At 62.0% G+C, this 22,532-nt stretch overlaps 3 protein-coding genes and 2 long non-coding RNA genes across 11 annotated transcripts in view; 3 read left to right on the forward strand and 2 right to left on the reverse strand.

Annotated features, from left to right (window-relative positions):
• The window catches only part of PRSS8 (serine protease 8), a gene marked incomplete at both ends in the record, with an annotated part of 5,793 nt that extends 1,027 nt beyond the window's left edge, over positions 1–4,766 (forward strand). The window contains 4 exon segments of the mRNA XM_084502280.1: positions 98–111; positions 114–392; positions 2,166–2,416; positions 4,383–4,766. Of these exon segments, the coding sequence (XP_084358406.1) occupies positions 98–111; positions 114–392; positions 2,166–2,416; positions 4,383–4,766 (928 nt within the window).
• A 662-nt stretch (positions 4,767–5,428) lies between these two features.
• Positions 5,429–16,215, reverse strand: KAT8 (lysine acetyltransferase 8). The gene is made up of 11 exons (XM_084502268.1): positions 15,915–16,215; positions 14,861–14,935; positions 11,612–11,787; positions 10,392–10,445; positions 10,097–10,261; positions 9,038–9,127; positions 7,770–7,910; positions 7,587–7,680; positions 7,343–7,493; positions 5,693–5,847; positions 5,429–5,611 (listed from the first exon to the last, which is right to left on the reverse strand). Exons 1-11 carry the CDS (start codon positions 16,198–16,200, stop codon positions 5,547–5,549), a joined length of 1,452 nt encoding a protein of 483 aa, XP_084358394.1. The 5' UTR covers positions 16,201–16,215; the 3' UTR covers positions 5,429–5,546.
• LOC311426101 lies at positions 6,620–6,908 on the reverse strand. The gene is made up of 2 exons (XR_014686599.1): positions 6,811–6,908; positions 6,620–6,653 (listed from the first exon to the last, which is right to left on the reverse strand). It is a non-coding gene; the product is annotated as an uncharacterized lncRNA (long non-coding RNA).
• Positions 11,797–14,852, forward strand: LOC311426100. 7 transcript variants are annotated; one of them, XR_014686595.1, is made up of 4 exons: positions 11,797–13,347; positions 13,461–13,574; positions 13,615–13,678; positions 14,166–14,852. It is a non-coding gene; the product is annotated as an uncharacterized lncRNA (long non-coding RNA). The 7 variants fall into 7 exon arrangements; XR_014686596.1 differs by adding an exon at positions 13,388–13,409 and having other exon boundaries at positions 11,797–13,326; positions 13,461–13,678; XR_014686597.1 differs by having other exon boundaries at positions 11,797–12,445; positions 12,486–13,347; positions 13,440–13,678.
• Positions 16,216–17,228: 1,013 nt separating the features above from the next.
• On the forward strand, positions 17,229–22,433 carry TACO1 (translational activator of cytochrome c oxidase I). The gene is made up of 6 exons (XM_084502269.1): positions 17,229–17,381; positions 18,593–18,798; positions 20,709–20,815; positions 20,915–21,048; positions 21,193–21,385; positions 22,144–22,433. Exons 2-6 carry the CDS (start codon positions 18,594–18,596, stop codon positions 22,342–22,344), a joined length of 840 nt encoding a protein of 279 aa, XP_084358395.1. The 5' UTR covers positions 17,229–17,381; position 18,593; the 3' UTR covers positions 22,345–22,433.
• The last annotated feature ends 99 nt before the right edge of the window (positions 22,434–22,532 follow it).

Raw genomic sequence — 22,532 nt, forward strand, 5'->3', positions numbered from 1 at the left:
ATGCCCCCATATGCCCCCATATGCCCCCATATGCCCCCATATGCCCCCATATGCCCCTATATGCCCCTATATGACCCTATACCCCCCCCCCCTATAGGGAGAACCCCCTGTCGGGTACCGCGTGACCCTGGGGGTCCTGCACCTCCTCTCCCCCCCCGCCGACGCCCAGGTGCGCCGGGTCAGCCGGCTGGCCCTGCCCCCCCCCTCTCGCGACCCTATCGCGACAGAGGGGGGGTCGCGAGGGGGGGGAGGGGACCTGGCCCTGATCCGCCTCGACCCCCCCGCCGCCCCCTCCCCCCGCGTGCGCCCCATCTGCCTGCCCGGCCCCCGCCTGCGCCTCCCCCCCGGCACCAACTGCACCCTCACCGGGTGGGGGCACCGACGGACAGCGGGTAAGGGGGGGGTTGGGGGGGGGTTGGGGGGGGTTGGGGACAGTTTGGGGGGGATTTGGGGACAGTTTGGGGACATTTTGGGGGGATTTGGGGACATTTTGGGGGGAGTTGGGGGGGGTTTAGGGGGGATATGGGGGGAATATGGGGGGGTTTGGGGACATTTTGGGGGGGTTGGGGGCGGTTTGGGGGGGGTTTGGGGGGATTTAGGGGGGATATGGGGGGGTTGGGGACACTTGGGGACATTTTGGGGGGATTTGGGGACATTTTGGGGGGGATTGGGACATTTGGGGGGATTTGGGGACATTTTGGGGGGAGTTGGGGGGGGTTTAGGGGGATATGGGGGGAATATGGGGGGTTTGGGGACATTTTGGGGGGGTTTGGGGGGGGTTGGGGGGGTTTGGAGGGGGTTGGGGACATTTTGGGACATTTTGGGGGGGGGTTGGGGACATTTTGGGACATTTTGGGGGAGTTTGGGGGGAGTTGGGGACATTTGGGGGGATTTGGGGGGTAATATGGGGGGGTTTGGGGAGGGGTTGGGGACATTTTGGGGGGATTTAGGGACATTTTGGGGGGGTTGGGGACATTTTGGGGGGTTGGGGGGGATTTGGGGACATTTTGGGGGGAGTTGGGGGGGGCTTAGGGGGGATACGGGGGGTGAACAGGGGGGTTTGGGGGGGGAAATGGGGGTATTTGGGGTGAAATGGGGGGGTTGGGGACACTTGGGGACATTTTGGGGGGTTTGGGGACATTTTGGGACATTTTGGGGGAGTTGGGGACACTTTGGGGGATATGGGGGGCATATGGGGGGGATTTGGGGGCAATATAGGGGGGTTTGGGGGGGATTTGGGGGGGTTTGGGGGGGGTTGGGGACATTTTGGGGGGGGTTGGGGGGGTTTGGGGGGGATTGGGGGGGTTTGGGGGGGGTTGTGGGACATTTTGGGGGGGGTGGAGGGAGTTGGGGACATTTTGGGGACGTTTGGGGGGATTTGGGGACATTTTGGGGGGAGTTGGGGGGGGTTAGGGGGGATATGGGGGGAATATGGGGGGGTTTGTGGGGGACTTGGGGACATTTGGGGACATTTTGGGGGGTTGGGGACGTTTTTGGGGGGCGTGAGGGGGCTTTGGGGGGATTTGGGGGGGGTTGGGGGGATTTTGGGCCAAAATGGGGGAGAATTGGGGGTGATTTAGGGGATTTGGGGGGGATTTGGGGGTTTGGGGACACGGGGGGGGGACATTGGGGACGTTTGGGGACAATTTGGGGACAATTGGGGACATTTTGGGGGGGTTTGGGGCGACGGGGGAGGTTTTTGGGCAATTTGGGTTCAAAATGGGGGGATTTGGGGGGGAAGCGGGGGACTTGGTGACACGGGGGGGACATTGGGGACATTCGGGGACAATTTGGGGGGGGTTGGGGACATTTTGGGGGGGATTTTGGGGCGGTTTGGGGGATTTTGGGCCAAAATGGGGGGAATTGGGGGTGATTTAGGGGATTTGGGGGGGATTTGGGGGGTTTGGGGACAATTTGGGGACATCTGGGGACATTTGGGGACATTTGGGGGGGGTTGGGGACATTTGGGGACATTTTGGGGGGGATTTTGGGGGGGTTGGGGACATTTCGGGCCAAAATGAGGGAGAATTGGGGGTGATTTAGGGGAATTTGGTCGGATTTGGGGGGTAAATGGGGGGTTTGGTGACACGGGGGGGACATTGGGGACATTTGGGGCCAATTCGGTGACCTGTCCCCAATGTCCCCCCCCCGTGTCCCCCCCCCAGCCCCCCTGCCCCCCCCCCGCACCCTGCAGCAGGTGGAGCTGCCGCTCATCAGCGCCCGGCGCTGCCGCTGCCTCTACGGGGGGGGCACCCCAGGGACCCCCCCCGGAGGGGTTGGTGACACCCTCGGGGGGGGAGGTGACCCCCCCGGGGGGGTTGGTGGCACTTTGGGGACAGCCGGGGACGATTTGGGGACCCCCGCCTGGGACACGCTCTGCGCCGGGTACCCCGAGGGGCAGCGAGACGCCTGCCAGGTGGGGACACCCCCCAAAAAATGTCACCTCCCCCCCCCCCCCCCAGTGTCACCTCCCCCGTGTCGGCCCCTGTGGACCCCCAATGTCCCCAGATGTCCCCAAATGTCCCCCAAATGTCCCCAATTGTCCCCATTACCCCAACGTGTCCCCAATACCTCCATTGTCCCTATTACCCTAAATGTCCCCAAATGTCCCCAACTGTCCCCAACAGCCCCCAAATGTCCCCAATTGTCCCCAAATGTCCCTATTGTCCCCAACACCCCCAAATGTCCCCATTACCCTTGTTGTCCCCAATGTCCCCAAATGTCCCCATTACCCCAATTACCCCCAAATGTCCCCAACACCCCAATTACCCCCAATGTCCCCATTACCCCAAATGTCCCCACCTGTCCCCAATTGTCCCCAAACGTCCCCAATTGTCCCCAAATGTCCCCAAAGTCCCCACCTCCCCCATTACCCCCAATGTCCCCAATTATCCCCAATTATCCCCATTACCCTAAATGTCCCCAAATGTCCCCAAATGTCCCCAAGTGTCCCCAATGTCTCCAAGACCCCCATTGTCCCCAATGTCCCCATTACCCCAAATGTCCCCAATGTCCCCATTACCCTTCTTGTCCCCAATGTCCCCAAATGTCCCCATTACCCCAATTACCCCCAAATGTCCCCAATGTCCTCCATTGACCTCAAATATCCCCAAATGTCCCCATTACCCCAAATGTCCCCAAATGTCCCCATTACCCCAAATGTCCCCAAATGTCCCCAAATGTCCCCATTACCCTAAATGTCCCCAATTGTCCCCATTGTCCCCATTACCCCAAATGTCCCCAATTGTCCCTATTGTCCCCAACACCCCCAAATGTCCCCATTACCCTTATTGTCCCCAAAGTTCCCACCTCCCCCATTACCCCAAATGTCCCCAATTCTCCCCAATGTCCCCAATTATCCCCATTACCCCAAATGTCCCCAACTGTCCCCAAACGTCCCTAATTGTCCCCAAACGTCCCTAATTGTCCCCAAATGTCCCCAAATGTCCCCAATGTCCCCATTACCCCAACACCCCCAAATGTCCCCATTCTCCCCAATGTCCCCAATTATCCCCATTACCCTAATTGTCCCCAAATATCCCCATTGTCCCCAATGTCCCCATTACCCCAAATGTCCCCAAATGTCCCCAAAGTCCCCACCTCCCCCATTACCCCCAATGTCCCCAATTACCCCCAACACCCCCATTACCCTAAATGTCCCCGTTCTCCCCACTGTCCCCATTACCCCCAATGTCCCCAAATGTCCCCAACTCCCCCATTACCCCAACACCCCCAAATGTCCCCATTGTCCCCAAATGTCCCCAAATGTCCCCAATGTCCCCATTACCCCAACACCCCAAATGTCCCCATTACCCCCAATGTCCCCATTCTCCCCATTGTCCCCAAATGTCCCCATTACCCTAATTGTCCCCAATTGTCCCCAAATGTCCCTGCAGGGTGACTCCGGTGGCCCCCTGGCGTGCAGCGTGGGGGGCTGGTGGCTGCTGGCGGGGGTGGCCAGCTGCCCCCCCCCACAACACCCCCATTACCCTAAATGTCCCCAAATGTCCCCAAATGTCCCCATTGTCCCCATTACCCCAAATGTCCCCAAATGTCCCCAATGTCCCCAAATGTCCCCATTACCCCAATTACCCCCAAATGTCCCCAATGTCCTCCATTGACCTCAAATATCCCCAAATGTCCCCATTACCCCAAATGTCCCCAAATGTCTCCAAATGTCCCCATTACCCCAAATGTCCCCAAATGTCCCCAAATGTCCCCATTACCCTTACTGTCCCCAAAGTCCCCACCTCCCCCATTACCCCCAATGTCCCCAATTCTCCCCATTACCCCAAATGTCCCCATTCTCCCCAATGTCCCCAATTCTCCCCATTGTCCCCATTACCCTAACTGTCCCCAACTGTCCCCAAATGTCCCTGCAGGGTGACTCCGGTGGCCCCCTGGCGTGCCGCGTGGGGGGCTGGTGGCTGCTGGCGGGGGTGGCCAGCTGGGGGCAGGGCTGTGGCCTCCCCTCCCGCCCGGGGGTCTACACCCGGCCCGGCGCCCACGCCGCCTGGATCGCCGCCACCGTCCCCGAGGCCACCCTGCGCCACCCCCCCCTCGGGGACAACGAGGGTGACACCGAGGAGGAGGAGGAGGAGGAGGAGGAGGAAGGCTGGTGTCACTCCGCTGGCTGGGGGCCACCCCGAGGTGCTGGGGGGGAAGGGGGGGGCGTCACTGGGGGTGGGGGGAGGGTGGGGGTGACACTGGGGGTGGCACTGGGGGTGGCACTGGGGACAGTGGTGGGGGGGATGTTGGGGGGGTGACAGGGGGGATAGGGGGGGGGTGGCACCCAAAAATGGACGATGGGACCCAAAAATGGAGGATGGGACCCAAAAAATGGGCATTGGAACCCAAAAAATGGACAATGGAACCCCAAAAATGGGTAATAGAACCCAAAAAATGGATGATGGAACCCAAAAAATGGGCAATAGAACCCAAAAAATGGATGATGGAACCCAAAAAATGGACATTGGAACCCAAAAATGGCACCAGGAACCCAATGGTAGCACCCATGGAAGACCTCAGCACCCACAATGGGCCCCCAGCACCCATGGGTGGCCCCCAGCACCCATGAAGGACGAGGGCACCCATGAAGACCCCCAGCACCCATGGGTGGCCCCCAACACCCAAGATGTCTCCAGGGACACCCATGGGTGCCACCCATGAAGGTCCCCCAGCACCCATGAAGGACCTCAGCACCCATGGGTGGCCTCCAGCACCCATGGGTGGCCCCCAGCACCCAAGATGTCTCCAGAAACACCCACGGGTGGCACCCACGAAGGACTTCAGCACCCATGGGTGGCACCCACAACGCCCCCCAGCACCCACGAAGGACCTCAGCACCCACGGGTGACCCCCAGCACCCATGGGTGCCACCACCCAGCACCCCCCCACCCCCAAATAAACCCCGCCAGCACCCCACAAACCACCTCCAGCCTTTTATTGACGGGCGGGGGAGCAGCACCCATGGGTGGGGGAGGGGCAGCACCCATGGGTGGGGGAGGGGCAGCACCCATGGGTGCTGACGCTCCCCCTCCCCCCCTTCACTTCTTGGCCAGCTTGGCCTGCTTGTGCTTCGGCGGCGCCCACCGCAGGCAGATGGAGTCCACTGGGGGGGAGGGGACAAAATTAGGGTGCTGAGGGGGGTGGGGGGAGCACCCATGGGTGCTGGGGGGGGAGGGGCACCCACCGGTGATGGGCGGCTTCTTGTACTGGGCGCTCTTGAGGTGCTCCTCCACCAGTTTGGGGGTGACGCAGATGACGTGCTGCCCCTTCCAGTACTTGACCATGTTGAGGGACTGCAGGGTGCTGATGATGTCGGTCTGGGTGATGCTGGTCATCTGGCTGGGGGGGTTACTGGGGTTACTGGGAGCACTGGGAGGGACTGGGAGCAACTGGGAGGGGGTTTGAGGGGGGTTTGGGGGGGTTTGAGGGGGACTTTGGGGGGTTTTGGGGTGGTGGTGGTGGTCTAAAAGTGGTTTAGAGGTGCTGGGAGGTTACTGGGAGGACTGGGAGGGGTTACTGGGAGCACTGGGAGGTAACTGGGAGCACTGGGAGGGGTTACTGGGGGGACTGGGAGGGGTTTTGGGTGGGTTTGGGGCGGTTTTAATGGGGTTTTGGGGTGGTGGTTGTGGTTTAGAGGTGCTGGGAGGTAACTGGGAGGACTGGGAGGGGTTACTGGGAGCACTGGGAAGGGCACAGGACCCCCAGCAGCACCCACAGCCCAAGTTACTGGGGGTTACTGGTCATACTGGGCTCTTAGTGCTCTTACTGGGTGCTTCCTGGTCATACTAAGAGCTTACTGGTCATACTGGGAGCGTACTGGTGCCCACCCAAGGTCTTTAATGGTGAGGGAAGTCCCCCAGGACCTCCAGCAGCACCCATGGCTCAAGTTACTGGGGGTTACTGGTCATACTGGGCTCTTAGTGCTCTTACTGGGTGGTTACTACTCTTATTGGGCTCTTACTGGGAGCATACTGGTTCGTACTGGTTCATACTGGTGCCCACCTGAGCTCCTTGATGGAGAAGGAAGCCCCCCAGGACCTCCAGGAGCACCCATGGCTCAAGTTACTGGGGGTTACTGGTCATACTGGCCGCTTCCTGTTCATACTAAGAGCTTACTGCTCTTACTGGGAGCATACTGGTTCATACTGGGAGCATACTGGTGCCCACCCGAGGTCTTTAACGGTGAAGGAGCCCCCCCAGGACCACCCATGGCTCAAGTTACTGGTCATACTGGGCTCTTAGTGCTCTTACTGGGCGGTTACTGCTCTTACTGGGCTCTTACTGGGAGCATACTGGTCTTACTGGGAGCATACTGGTTCATACTGGTGCCCACCTGAGCTCCTTGATGGTGAGGGAACCCCCCCAGGACCTCCAGGAGCACCCATGGCTCACGTTACTGGTCATACTGGGCTCTTAGTGCTCTTAATGGGCGCTTCCTGGTCATACTAAGAGCTTACTGGTCTTACTGGGAGCTTACTGGTCATACTGGGACCTTACTGGTCACACTGGTGTCCCTCTGAGGTCCCTGATGGTGAGGGAAGCCCCCCAGGACCTCCAGGAGCACCCATGGCTCACGTTACTGGTCATACTGGGCTCTTAGTTCTCTTACTAAGAGCTTACTGCTCTTACTGGGAGCATACTGGTTCATACTGGTTCATACTGGTGCCCACCTGAGCTCCTTGATGGTGAAGAAACCCCCCCAGGACCTCCAGGAGCACCCACGGCTCAAGTTACTGGGGGTTACTGGTCATACTGGGATTGTAGTGCTCTTACTGGGAGCTTACTGCTCTTACTGGGAGCATACTGGTTCATACTGGTTCATACTGGTGCCCACCTGAGGTCCTTAATGGACAGGGTCCCCCGGAAGTCCCTCAGGATCTCCAGCAGCACCCAGGACCAGTAACTGCGGTAGCTCAGCTTGCCCAGGTCCGAGAGCGGCTTCTCGGGGGACCCCACGGTGCTCTCCAGCTTGGACAGCTCGTAGCCTGTTTTGGGGGGGGGGAGGGGGCACCCATGGGTGCTGGGCGGCCCCAAAACCTCCCCGTTTCACCCCAAAACACGATGGGGGTGGCACTCACTGAAGGCGATGAGGAACTTGCCGTAGCCGCGGCGCTGGTAGGGGGGCAGGGTGAGGATGCAGGCCACGTTGTTGCCGTCGGGCGACTCCTTCTCCTGGAAGGGGGGGGGGTGGGGGGGGTCAGCACCCATGGGTGACACCCGGTGGCACCCATGGGTGGCCCCCACCCACCCCGGGGGGGCACCTTGGAGAAGTAGCCGACGATGTGGGCGCCCTGGCGGTCCACCTCGGTGAGGAGGTAGAAGACGAAGGGCTCGACGTCGAAGTAGAGCGTCTTGTGGTCCAGGAAGAGCTTGGCCAGCAGGCAGAGGTTCTGGCAGTAGATCTGGGGAGGGGGGGCGGTCATATCGCGACATATCGCAACATATCGCGACGTATCGTGACATGTCATGACGTGGGGTGGGGTGTGGTTCGCCCCCGGGGGTCATGGTTTGGTAGAGGTTGGCCAATGAGGTGGTTGTCGTGGGTAGGCCTGGTGTCCAGTGTTGTTATGTGTCATGACATGTCACGATATGTCATCTCATGTCGTGATATGTCATCACGTGTCACGATATGTCATTACGTGTCATGATATGTCATCACGCATCAAGATATATCATCACGTGTCGCGATATGTCATTACATGTCATGACATGTCATGATATGTCACCATGTGTCACCTCCATGTCCCCAGGGGTCATGGTTTAGTAGAGGTTGGCCGATGAGGTGGTTGTCGTGGGTAGACATGGCGTCCCATGTCGTGACATGCCATTGCATGTCATGATATATCATATGTCATGATATGTCATCATGTGTCATGATATGTCGTGATATGTCACCTCTGTGTCTCCTCCATGTCCCCATGGGTCATGGTTTGGTAGAGGTTGGCTGAGAGGTGGTTGTCGTGGGTAGACCTGGTGTCCCGTGTTGTTATGTGTCATGACATGTCATGATATATCATCATATGTCATGATACGTCACCACATGTCACGATATGTCACCATGTGTCACCTCCATATCCCCATGGGTCATGATCTGGTAGAGGTTGGCCAATGAGAGGTGGTTATCATGGGTAGACCTGGTGTCCGGTGTTATTATGTGTCATGACATGTCGTGACGTGTCATTGCATGTCGTGATATGTCACCATGTGTCACGATATGTCATTACATGTCATGATATGTCATCACGTGCCAAGATATGTCACCATGTGTCATGTCATTACGTCATGATATATCACCATGTGTCACGATATGTCTTGATATGTCATGATATGTCACGATACGTCACGATATGTCACGACGTGTCCCCCCCATGTCCCCATGGGTCATGATCTGGTAGAGGTTGGCCAACCAGAGCACGTCATCACGGGTAGACCTGGTGTCCCGCGCCGTCACGTGTCACGACACGTCCCCACATGTCACGACATGTCACGACATGTCGCGACATGTCCCGACGCGCGTCACGCCCCGCACCTTGTGGTCCTTGCCGTCCACCTCGTAGACGGAGATGTTGCTCTTGCGGTAGATCTCGCGGCCCGGCGGCTGCCGCCACTGGCACTGGCCCTGGGGACAAGGACACGCGGGGCACCGCCCTGTCACGTGTCACACGCGTGTCCTAAGCGTGTCACACGCCTGTCACACGTGTCCCTAAGCATGTCACCAACCCCACAGAACCTCCAGGTGCCCCCAAACCTCGTGAACCTCAACCAAAACTTGGAGATCCAAGGCTTGGGTCACCCCACACCCCACATATCCATGTCCCCACATGTCCCAAACATGTCACACGTGTGTCACATGTGTCCCTAAGCGTGTCACACGCGTGTCACCAACCCAATACAGGCCATAGGTGCCCTTAAACCTCACAAACCTGAACCAAGACTTGGAGATCCAAGGCTCGGGCCACCCCGCACCCCACATATCCGTGTCCCCACATGTCCCACACGTGTCCCACACATGCCACATGTGTCCCTAAGCATGTCACATGTGTCCCTAAGCGTGTCACCAACCCAATAAAGGCCATAGGTGCCCCCAGACCTCACAAACCTGAACCAAGACTTGGAGATCCAAGGCTCGGGTCACCCCGCACCCCACATATCCGTGTCCCCACGTGCCCCACACATGTCCTACATGTCCCCATACATGTCACACGTGTGTCACACGTGTCCCTAAGCGTGTCACCAACCCCGTAGAACCTCCAGGTGCCCCCAAACCTCGTGAACCTCAACCAAGACTTGGAGATCCAAGGCTTGGGCCACCCCGCACCCCACATATCCGTGTCCCCACGTGCCCCACACATGTCCTACATGTCCCCATACATGTCACACGTGTGTCACACGTGTCCCTAAGCGTGTCACCAACCCAATACCGACCATAAGTGCCCTTAAACCTCACGAACCCGAACTGAGACTTGGAGATCCAAGGCTCGGGCCACCCCGCACCCCACATATCCGTGTCCCCACGTGCCCCACACGCGTCCCACGCGTCCCACACGTGTCACACGCGTCCCCACGCGTGTCCCCGCGCGCCACGCACCAGGTGCAGGCGGTAGGTGCGCTCGTACTTCATGTACTTGAGGCAGTACTCGCAGATCCAGAGCTTGGGCTGCTTGCCGTAGTCCTCGGGGAAGGGCGAGAAGTACCAGGCGTCGATCTCGAAGTGCCCGATGTGGATCTTGTCCACGTACTTCACCTTGGTGATCTGCCAATTTTTGGGGCGAAAAACGGCGGTTTTGGGTCGCCGCCCACCTCCTCCGCTCGGGTTTAAAGTTTCGGGGGGGGCGGAACAAGGGTTTTGGGGGGAAACGGGGCTGTTTCGGGGCAGCGCTCACCGCTTCGTGCTCCTTCTCCAGCGCGGCCGTGGTGGGATCCATCTCGGCGTAGGTCTGCCAGGGGGGCCCAGTAAGTCCCAGTGCCTCCCAGTAGCTCCCAGTAACACCCAGTGTATCCTCCAGGGGCTCCCAGTAACTCCCAGTAACTTCCAGTGACACCCAGTGACCCCCAGTGTATCCTCCAGGGCCTCCCAGTAACACCCAGTGACCCCCAGAGTATCCTCCAGGGCCTCCCAGCAATTCCCAGTGCCTCCCAGTAGCTCCCAGTAACACCCAGTGTATCCTCCAGGGGCTCCCAGTAACTCCCAGTAACTTCCAGTGACACCCAGTGACCCCCAGAGTATCCTCCAGGGCCTCCCAGGGCCTCCCAGTAACACCCAGTGACCCCCAGAGTATCCTCCAGTGCATCCCAGCAACTCCCAGTGCCTCCCAGTAGCTCCCAGTAACACCCAGTGTATCCTCCAGGGGCTCCCAGTAGCTCCCAGTAACACCCAGTGACCCCCAGTGTAACCTCCAGGGCCTCCCAGCGACCCCCAGAGTATCTCCCAGGGCCTCCCAGTAACTCCCAGTGCCTCCCAGTAACATCCAGCGTATACTCCAGGGCCTCCCAGTAGATCCCAGTAACACCCAATGTATCCTCCAGGATCTCCCAGTAACTTCCAGTGCACCCTAATCCTCTCCCAGTCCCTCCCAGTGCCTCCCAATCCCCTCCCAGTGCCCCCCAATCCCCTCCCAGTCCCCCTGCAATGCCTCCTAATCCAATCCCATCACATCCCAGTCCCTCCCAGTGCCCCCCAACCCCCTCCCAGTCCCTCCCAGTGCCCCCCAGTCCCCTCCCAGTCCCTCCCAGTGCCCCCCAGTCCCCTCCCAGTCCCCCCCCATGCCTCTTAACCCCATCCCAGTGCCTCCCAGTGCCCCCCAATCCCCTCCCAGTCCCTCCCAGTCCCCTCCCAGTCCTCCCCAGTCCCCTCCCAGTGCCCCCCAGTCCCCTCCCAGTCCCTCCCAGTGCCCCACAGTCCCTCCCAGTCCCTCCCAGTGCCCCCCAACCCCCTCCCAGCCCCTCCCAGTGCCCCCCAGTCCCCCCTCAATGCCTCCTAATCCCATCCCATCACATCCCAGTCCCTCCCAGCCCCTCCCAGTGCCCCCCAGTCCCCTCCCAGTGCCCCCCAACCCCCTCCCAGTCCCTCCCAGTCCCTCCCAGTGCCCCTCCCAGCGCCCACCTTCTGCACGTGGTTGATCTCATCGTGCTTGCGCTTCTGGTTGCGGGTGATCTTGCGCTCGGGCTGCTCGGGGAGGTCGCCCAGGAACTGCTCGGCGCTCTTCTGCACCGCCTCCTTCAGCGTCTTGCTCAGCGCCAGCCGGTTGCGGTCCACCCACTCGTCCAGCCGCCGGTTAACTGGGAGCACTGGGAGTCACTGGGAGGCCCCGGGGGGCTCCTAGGGGCTGCTAGGGGGTTACTGGGAGGCACTGGGGGGCTACTGGGGCGGTATTCGGGGGTTAATGACAGCCCTGGGGGGGTTCTAGGAGCTTTGGGAGTTACTGGGAGGTTACTGGGAGGCACTGGGAGCACTAAGAGGTTACTGGGAGGCACTGGGAGCTTGCTAGGGGGTTACTGGAGTGTTACTGGGAGGTTACTGGGGGATACTGGGAGGATACTGGGAGTTACTGGGGCCTCCTTCAGCGTCTTGCTCAGCGCCAGCCGGTTGCGGTCCACCCACTCGTCCAGCCGCCGGTTAACTGGGAGCACTGGGAGTCACTGGGAGGCCCCGGGGGGCTCCTAGGGGCTGCTAGGGGGTTACTGGGAGGCACTGGGGGGCTACTGGGGCGGTATTCGGGGGTTAATGACAGCCCTGGGGGGGTTCTAGGAGCTTTGGGAGTTACTGGGAGGTTACTGGGAGGCACTGGGAGGTTGCTAGGGGGTTACTGGGGTGAGACTGGGGGTTACTGGGAGTTACTGGGATGTTACTGGGTGTTAATGGGGTGTTACTGGGAGTTACTGGGAGGTTTTAGGGAGCCCTGGGGGGTTTCTGAGAGCCCCAGGGGCTTACTGGGAGGTTACTGGGAGGCACTGGGAGTTACTGGGAGCACTAAGAGGTTACTGGGAGGCACTGGGAGCTTGCTAGGGGATTACTGGGGTGTTACTGGGATGTTACTGGGAGGTTACTGGGGGATACTGGGAGGTTACTGGGGCCTCCTTCAGCGTCTTGCTCAGCGCCAGCCGGTTGCGGTCCACCCACTCGTCCAGCCGCCGGTTAACTGGGAGCACTGGGAGTCACTGGGAGGCCCCGGGGGGCTCCTAGGGGGCTCTAGGGGGTTACTGGGAGGCACTGGGGGGCTACTGGGGCGGTATTCGGGGGTTAATGAGAGCCCTGGGGGGGTTCTAGGAGCTTTGGGAGTTACTGGGAGGTTACTGGGAGGCACTGGGAGGTTGCTAGGGGGTTACTGGGGTGAGACTGGGGGTTACTGGCAGTTACTGGGATGTTACTGGGTGTTAATGGGGTGTTACTGGGACTTACTGGGAGGTTTTAAGGAGCCCTGAGGGGTTTCTGAGAGTCCCAGGGGGTTACTGGGAGGCTACTGGGAGGCACTGGGAGTTACTGGGAGCACTAAGAGGTTACTGGGAGGCACTGGGAGCTTGCTAGGGGGTTACTGGGGTGTTACTGGGAGGTTACTGGGGGATACTGGGAGGTTACTGGGGCCTCCTTCAGCATCTTGCTCAGCGCCAGCCGGTTGCGGTCCACCCACTCGTCCAGCCGCCGGTTAACTGGGAGCACTGGGAGTCACTGGGAGGCCCCGGGGGGCTCCTAGGGGGTTACTGGGAGGCACTGGGGGGCTACTGGGAGGCACTGGGGGGCTACTGGGGGAGTTTAGGGAGCCCCAGGGGAGTGTTGGTAGACCTGAGAGGTTATTTTGAGGTACTGGGAGTTACTGGGAGGTTACTGGGAGCTTGCTGGGGGTTACTGGGAAGCACTGGGAGTTATTAGAAGCACTAAAAGGTTACTGGGAGGTTACTGGGAGGCACTAGGAGGTTACTGGGAGGACTGGGAGCTTACTGGGGGGCACTGGGAGCTTGCTGGGGGTTACTGGGGTGTTACTGGGTGTTAATGGGGTGTTACTGGGAGTTACCGGGAGGTTTTAAGGAGCCCTGAGGGGTTTCTGAGAGTCCCAGGGGGTTACTGGGAGGTTACTGGGAGGCACTGGGAGTTACTGGGAGCACTAAGAGGTTACTGGGAGGCACTGGGAGCTTGCTAGGGGGTTACTGGGGTGAGACTGGGGGTTACTGGGAGGTTACTGGGGAATACTGGGAGGTTACTGGGAGTTACTGGGGCCTCCTTCAGCGTCTTGCTCAGCGCCAGCCGGTTGCGGTCCACCCACTCGTCCAGCCGCCGGTTAACTGGGAGCACTGGGAGTCACTGGGAGGCCCCGGGGGGCTCCAGGGGGCTGCTAGGGGGTTACTGGGAGGCACTGGGGGGCTACTGGGGGGTTACTGGGAGGCACTGGGGGATGCTGGGAGACTTGAGGTGTTATTTTGAGGTATTGAGAGGTTACTGGGAGGTACTGGGAGTTACTGGGAGTTTGCTGGGGGTTACTGGGGTGTTACTGGGAGTTACTGGGAGGTTACTGGGAGGCACTGGGAGTTACTGGGAGCACTCAGAGGTTACTGGGAGGTTACTGGGAGGACTGGGAGGTTACTGGGAGGCACTGGGAGCTTGCTAGGGGGTTACTGAGGTGTTACTGGGAGGTTACTGGGAGTTACTGGGACGTTACTGGGAGTTACTGGGAGGTTTTAGGGAGCCCTGAGGGGTTTCTGAGAGTCCTGGGGGTTACTGGGAGGTTACTGGGAGGCACTGGGAGTTACTGGGAGCATTTGGAGATTACTGGGAGGCACTGGGAGCTTGCTAGGGGGTTACTGGGAAGTTACTGGGAGTTACTGGGATGTTACTGGGTGTTAATGGGAGGTTACTGGGAGTTACCGGGAGGTTTTAAGGAGCCCTGAGGGGTTTCTGAAAGCCCCAGGGGGTTACTGGGAGGTTACTGGGAGGCACTGGGAGTTACTGGGAGGCGCTGGGGGGTGGTTGGGATGTATTGGGTTGTACTGGTTTATACTGGTTTATACTGGGAATTACTGGGAGGTTGCTAGGAGGCTGCTGGGGGGTTTCTGGGAGCCCTGGGGGGTTACTGGGGGTTACTGGGAGCCCCTGGGGGGGCAGTTGGGATGTTACTGGGTTATACTCGTTTGTACTGGTTTATACTGGTCTGTACTGGTTTATACTGGGAATTACTAGGAGGTTGCTAGGAGGTTGCTGGGGGGTTTCTGGGAGCCCTGGGGGGTTACTGGGAGCCCCTGGGGGGGTTGTTGGGATGTTATTGGGCTACACTGGTCTGTACTGGTTTATACTGGTCTGTACTGGTTTATACTGGTCTGTACTGGCTTATACTGGTTTCTACTGGTTTATACTGGGACTCACAGCCCACGTAGTGCACGTAGAACTCCTCCCGCGCCTCCTGCTCGTTGAGCCGGGACTGGATCACCTCCGCCGAGTCTGTGGGAAACCAGTAAGAGAACGGTACTGGGACCAGTAAGGGACTGGGACCAGTAAGGGACTGGGACCAGTAAGGGACTGGGACCAGTAAGGGACTGGGACCAGTAAGGGACTGGGACCAGTTAGAGAAAGGGACTGGTCCTGCTGTCATACTGGGCCCAGTCCCCTCCCAGTCTCCTCCTGTCCCCCCCCAGTCCCTCCCAGTGCTCCCAGTCCCCTCCCATACTGGTCCCAGTCCCTCCCAGTAACTCCCAGTCCCCCCCAATCCCTTCCCAGTGCCCCCCAGTTCCCTCCCAGTGCTCCCAGTCCTCTTCTATACTGGTCCCAGTCTCTCCCAGTCCCCCCCAATCCCCTCCCAGTGCCTCCCAGTCCCCTTCTATACTGGTCCCAGTCCCTCCCAGTTACCTCCCAGTCCCCCCCAATCCCTCTATTTGCCCCCCAATCCCCTCCCAGTGCCCCCCAGTCCCCTCCCAGTCCCTCCCAGTGCCCCCCAGTCCCTCCCAGTGCCCCCCAGTCCCCTCCCAGTCCCTCCCAGTGCCCCCCAGTCCCTCCCAGTGCCCCCCAGTCCCCTCCCAGTCCCTCCCAGTGCCCCCCAATCCCCTCCCAGTCCCTCCCAGTGCCCCCCAGTCCCCTCCCAGCCCCTCCCAGTGCCCCCCAGTCCCCTCCCAGTGCCCCTCCACCCCCTCCCAGTCCCTCCCAATCCCCTCCCAGTCCCTCCCAGTGCCCCCCAGTCCCCTCCCAGTCCCCCCCAATCCCCTCCCAGTCCCCCCCAGTCCCTCCCAGTGCCCCCCAATCCCCTCCCAGTGCCCCCCAGTCCCCTCCTATACCGGTCCCAGTCCCTCCCAGTGCCTCCCAGTCCCCTCCTATACCGGTCCCAGTCCCTCCCAGTGCCCCCCTGTCCCCTCCCAGTGCCCCCCAGTCCCCTCCTATACCGGTCCCAGTCCCTCCCAGTGCCTCCCAGTGCCTCCCAGTCCCTCACGCCAGCTGCCGTCGGCCCTGCGGCACAGGTATGTCTCCCCGATCTCCACGGCCACTTCCGCCTCCCGGGCCTGCACCGGCGGCGGGGGCGGGGGGGGGGGCGGGGGAGGCGGCGGCGGAGGCGGAGCCAGCGGCGGAGGGGGCGGGGCCAGCGGCGGGGAGGAAGGGGCGGGGCCTCGGCCCGGCCCCGCCTCCCCCGGGGGGCTCCGGCCCCGCCCCCCCTCGGAGCCGGCCGGGCCCGAGGCCTGGAGAGGAGCGGGAGCGGCGCCGGGCCCTGCCTCCGCCATCGGGCGCCGCGCCGGAAGTGGCGTCACCGGAAGTTGGTTGGGCTTTTATAGGGGAGAGCGGAGTCACGTGACGCGCGTTGCTAGGAGACGCCCGGGAGGAGAGGGGAGGGGCCGCGCGTTGCTAGGAGACGGAGGAACGCCGTGGGGGGTCACGTGACGCGCGTTGCTAGGAGACGGGGGGCGTGGTCATGCGTTGATAGGGGCGTGGCCAGGCGTTGCTAGGGGCCGTGGCCAGGCGTTGCTAGGGGAGGGGAGGGGCCGCGCGTTGCTAGGAGATGGAGGGGGGCGTGGCCAGGCGTTGCTAGGGGCGTGGACAGGCGTTGCTAGGAGACGGGGGCGTGGCCAGGCGTTGCTAGGGGGCGTGGTCAGGTGTTGCTAGGGACAGGGGGCGTGGCCAGGCGTTGCTAGGGACAGGGGGCGTGGCCAGGCGTTGCTAGGGGCGGGGCCAGGTGTTGCTAGGGGACAGGGGGCGTGGCCAGGCGTTGCTAGGGGACTGGGGGGAGGCCTCAGGGCCTCCCAGTGCTCCCAGTGCCCTCCCAGTAGGCCGCAGGCCCCGCCCAGTCCCCTCCCAGTTCATCCCAGTCTCCTCCCAGTCCCTCCAATCCCCTCCCAGTCGCTCCCAGTCCCCTCCCAGTCCCTCTCAGTCCCTCCCAGTGCCCCCAGTCTCCTCCTATACTGGTCCCAGTGCCTCCCTGTCCCCTCCCAGTCCCTCCAAACCCCTCCCAGTCGCTCCCAATCCCCTCCCAGTCCCTCCCAGTCCCTCCCAATCCCCTCCCAGTGCCCCCAGTCTCCTCCCATACTGGTCCCAGTCCCTCCAGTCCCCTCCCAGTACCTCCAGTCCCCTCCCAGTACCCCTAGTCCCCTCCTATACTTGTTCCAGTCCCTCCCAGTCCCCCCCCAGTCTCTCCCAGTACTCTCAGTCCTCTCCTATACTGGTCCCAGTCCCCTCCAATCCCTTCCCAGTGCTCCCAGTCCCTCCCAATCCCCTCCCAGTCCCCCCCAACCCCCCCCTTTCCCTTTTTGTCCTCTCCCCTCCCCCCAGGAAGTGACGCAGAGCGGCGGGCGGGGCCCCGAAGCCGACCCCTGACGTCACTTCCGCCCTCCCGCCCCCTTTTCCCAGCAGCCCCCGCGGCTCGGCGGACCCGGGGGGGGGGCGGGGCCGGGGCCGGCGGCGGACGGGGGTGAGAGGAGGGGGGAGGGGGGGGGTCAGGGGGGGTCACGTGGGGTCAGGGGGGTCACGTGGGGGTCGGGGTCACGTGGGCGGGGTCACTTGGGGTCATGGGGACAGCGGGGGGGGGGGGAGGGGCCGGGATATGGGGTCCCCGTGGGGGGGGGGGGGTCACGTGGGGGTCAGGGGCCACGTGGGGGTCACGTGGGGGTCAGAGGTCACGTGGGGTGGGGTCACGTGGGGATATGGGGTCACCGTGGGGGGGTGTGGGGTCACTGGGGGTCAGGGGGTCACATGGGGGTCAGGGGGTCACGTGGGGGTCACGTGGGGGTCATGTGGGGGTCAGGGGGTCACGTGGGGTGGGGTCACATGGGGACATGGGGCACCGGGTTATGGGGTCACCGTGGGGGGTGGCAGCGGGGTTATGGGGTCATGTGGGGGTCAGGGGGTCACGTGGGGGTCATGTGGGGGTCAGAGGTCACGTGGGGGGGTCACTTGGGGTCATGGGGTCACCGTAGGGTGGTGACATCGGGACATGGGGGTCCTATGGGGTGGTGGCACCAGTTTATGGGGTCCCCATGGGGTGGTGGCACCTGGATCTATGGGGTCACCATGGGGTGGGGTCACTTGGGGTCATGGGGTCACCATGGGGGGGTGACATTGGGATATGGGGGTCCTATGGGGTGGTGGCACTGGGTTATAGGGTCCCCAGGGGGAGGTGACATTGGGACATGGGGGTTCTATGGGGTGGGGACATCGGGACCTATGGGGTCACCATGGGGTGGGGTCACTTGGGGTCATGGGGTCACCGTGGGGGGGGGTGACACCAGTTTATGGGGTCCCCACAGGGAGGTGACACCGGGACATGGGGGTCCTATGGGGTGGTGGCACCGGGTTATGGGGTCACTATGGGGTGGTGACACCAGGACCTATGGGGTCACCATGGGGTGGGGTCACTTGGGGTCATGGGGTCCCCATGGGGAGGTGACATTGGGTTATGGGGTCCCCATGGGGTGGGGACACCAGGACCTATGGGTTTTTTGGGGTGGTGGCACCTGGACCTATGGGGTCCCCATGGGGTGGGGTCACTTGGGGTCATGGGGTCCCCACGGGGAGGTGACACCGGGATACGGGATCCTATGGGGCCAACGTCCCCAATTCCTACTCCCAGCCCCCCAAAACCCCCCAGACTCCCCCCTTTCCCCCCCGTTTTCCCCCCCCCAGCATGGCGTCCCCGGCGACCCTGTGGCGTTGTCCCCGGTGGTCCCGGTGGTCCCGGTGGCTGTGGCCAACGGGATCGGTTTTGGGGTCGCGCCGCGGGGCCGGCCACAACCGCTGGTCCAAGGTGCGCAACGTCAAGGGCCCGCGCGACGCCGCCCGCAGCCGCCTCTTCCAGCGCCTCGGCCTCCTCCTGCGCACGGCCGCCCGCGGTGGGTGGATCCCACCGGATCCCCTGGATCCCCCGGATCCCCTTCCCCTGATCCCCTTTTTCCCCCAGATCCCCTGGATCCCCTTTTGCCCTGCATCCCCTTCCCCTGGATCCCCAGATCCCCAGGATCCCCTTTTGCCCTGGATCCCTTTTCCCCCAGATCCCCTTTTCGCCTGGATCCCCTTCCCCTGGATCCCCCAGATCCCCTGGATCCCCTTTTGCTCTGGATCCCCTTCCCCCAGATCCCCAGGATTCCCTTCCCCTGATCCCTCTTTCCACCTGGATCCCATTTTCCCTTGGATCCCCTTTTGCCCTGGATCCCCTTCCCTAGATCCCCTTTTTCCCCCAGATCCCCTGGATCCCCTTTTGCCCTGGATCCCCTTCCCCTGGATCCCCAGATCCCCAGGATCCCCTTTTGCCCTGGATCCCTTTTCCCCCAGATCCCCTTTTCGCCTGGATCCCCTTCCCCTGGATCCCCCAGATCCCCTGGATCCCCTTTTGCTCTGGATCCCCTTCCCCCAGATCCCCAGGATTCCCTTCCCCTGATCCCTCTTTCCACCTGGATCCCATTTTCCCTTGGATCCCCTTTTGCCCTGGATCCCCTTCCCTAGATCCCCTTTTTCCCCCAGATCCCCTGGATCCCCTTTTGCCCTGGATCCCCTTCCCCTGGATCCCCAGATCCCCAGGATCCCCTTTTGCCCTGGATCCCTTTTCCCCCAGATCCCCTTTTCGCCTGGATCCCCTTCCCCTGGATCCCCCAGATCCCCTGGATCCCCTTTTGCTCTGGATCCCCTTCCCCCAGATCCCCAGGATTCCCTTCCCCTGATCCCTCTTTCCACCTGGATCCCATTTTCCCTTGGATCCCCTTTTGCCCTGGATCCCCTTCCCTAGATCCCCTTTTTCCCCCAGATCCCCTGGATCCCCTTTTGCCCTGGATCCCCTTCCCCTGGATCCCCAGATCCCCAGGATTCCCGTCCCCTTCCCCCAGATCCCCAGGATTCCCTTCCCCTGATCCCTCTTTCCACCTGGATCCCCTTCCCCCAAATCCCCCAGACCCCCAGATCCCCTTTTACCCTGGATCCCTTTTCCCCCAGATCCCCTTTTGCCCTGGATCCCTTTTTGCCTGGATCCCCAGATCCCCAGGATCCCCTTTTCCCCTGGATCCCCTTCCCCCAGAACCCCAGATCCCCTGGATCCCCTTCCCCTGATCCCCCTTTTCACCTGGATCCCCTTCCCCTGGATCCTCAGGATCCCCTTTTACCCTGGATCCCCTTTTACCCTGGATCCCCTTCCCCAGATCCCCCGGATCCCCTTTTCCCCAGATCCCTGTCCCACTGATCTCCTGGATCCCTTTTTCCCCTAGATCCCCTCCCCACTCCACATCCCCCAGGATCTCCCAAGGATCCCTGGGATCCTGGCGACCTCCCCACCCCACAGATCCCCCCCACGCCCCCTCCACCCCATAACCGCCCCCCACGCCCCCCCCCACCCCATAAACCCCCCCCACGACCTCCCCACCCCATAGATCCCCCAGGATCTCCCGAAGATCCCTGGGATCCTGGCGACCTCCCCACCCCATAGATCCCCCCCACGCCCCCCCCACCCCATAAATCCCCCCCAGGATCCCTCCACCCCATAGATCCCCCAGGATCTCCCGAAGATCCCTGGGATCCTGGCGACCTCCCCACCCCACAGATCCCCCCCACGCCCCCCGCACCCCATAACCCCCCCCCACGCCCCCCCCCACCCCATAAACCCCCCCCAACGCCCCCCCCACCCCACAGATCCCCCCCCCACCACCTCCCCACCGCCCCCCACCCCCCCCTTAAGATCTTTTGGTGATCCGGCGATCGCCCCCACCCCCCCAAGACCCCAAATAACCCCCCCGTCCCCCCTTTTTTTATCCCCCAGAGGGGGGCCCGGACCCGGCGCTCAACCCCCAGTTGGCCAACGCGGTGGAGCAATGCCGGGCCAACAACATGCCCAAGGCCTCCATCGAGGCCGCCATCCGCGGCGCGGTAGGTCCCCCCAAAATTTTTTGGGGTCCCCCCCCACCCCACAACTTACGGGGCAGCCCCACAACCTCCTCCTCGTCCCCCAAAACCCCCAAACTTTAGGAAAAACCGGCGGCGGGGGCGAGGGTCCTCTACGAAGCCCGGGGGGCCGGCGGGTGGGCGCTGCTGGTGGAGGTCCTCACCGATAACCCGCGGCGGAGCCAGCACGAGATCCGCCTCCTCCTCGCCCGCCACGGGTGCGTCTTTTGGGATCTGGCCTCCAATTTTGGGGGCCGAACCCCGTTTTTGAGTGGTTTGGGTCTTTTTTTTTTTTTTTTTGAGTTTTTTTTTGGTGTTTTTGGGGTGTTTTTTTGGAGTATTTGGGGTCTTTTGCCACCCAGGGCCACCGTGGCCGAAGGGGCCCGGCACGGGTTCGAGCAGATCGGGGTGGTGCGCGTGGCCCCCCGGGATTTGCGGGGTCGCCCCGTGGCCTTGGAGGCCGCCCTGGAGGCCGCGGTGGAGGCCGGAGCTCGGGACGTCTGCGAGGAGGAAGAGGAGGAGGAGGAGGAGGAGGAAGAGGAGGCGGCGCTGAAGGTGGGGGAGGAAGGAGCGTCGGGATTGGGTGGGTTGAGGGGGGAGGTGGTGCCGTCCGCGACAATGATTGGGCAACCCTTGGCCAACCCCGATGACCGTTGGCCAACCATTGGCCAACCCCGATGACCGTTGGCCAACCGTTGGCCAACCCCGATGACCGTTGGCCAACCATTGGCCAACCCCGATGACCGTTGGCCAACCGTTGGCCAACCCCGATGACCATTGGCCAACCGTTGGCCAACCCTTGGCCACCCCCGATGACCATTGGCCATCCCCAATGACCGTTGGCCAACCCTTGGCCAACCCCGATGACCGTTGGCCAACCGTTGGCCATCCCCAATGACCGTTGGCCAACCCTTGGCCATCCCCGATGACCATTGGCCACCCCCAACCCCCGTTGGCCAACCCTTGACCATCCTGAACCCCCGTTGGCCAACCCTTGACCTTCTACCACCATCTTTGGCCAACCCTTGACCACCCCCAACCCCCGTTGGCCAACCCTTGACCATCCCCAACTCCCGTTGGCCAACCCTTGACCATCCCCAACTCCCGTTGGCCAACCCTTGACCATCCCCAATGACCATTGGCCAACCCTTGACCACCCCCGATGACCGTTGGCCAACCCTTGACCACCCCCAACCCCCATTGGCCAACCCTTGACCACCCCCAACCCCCGTTGGCCAACCCTTGACCACCCCCAACCCCCGTTGGCCAACTTTTGACCACCCCCAACCCCCATTGGCCGTCCCCCCCCCCAGTTCATCTGCGAGACCTCGTCCCTGCGGGCCGTGCGGGAGCGCCTGGAGGCCTCGGGGCTGCGCCCGCTCTCGGCCACCATCGAGTACCTGCCCCGGGACCGCGTGGCGCTGCCGGAAGGGACGCGGGAAGAGGCCGAGCGCCTCCTCCAAGCCCTCGGGGACTACCCCGACGTCGTCAACATCTACCACAACATCCAATAGGAAACCCGGGGGGGCGTGGCCTCGGGATTTGGGGTCACCTCCCCTCCCCCCGCGGTGCTGGTGACAATAAAAGCCTTTTTTTGAGTGTTTTTCTGCCTCCGTGTGTATTAATTTTGACCGCGGCCCCCCCTCCACCCCAAAAAAAAACCCCAAAGTTTGGGCCCAACCCCAAAAAAAAACCAGGTCAT

This window comes from Aythya ferina (genome assembly GCF_964211825.1).
Source record: "Aythya ferina genome assembly, chromosome: 37".
Taxonomy (NCBI): Eukaryota; Metazoa; Chordata; class Aves; order Anseriformes; family Anatidae; genus Aythya; species Aythya ferina.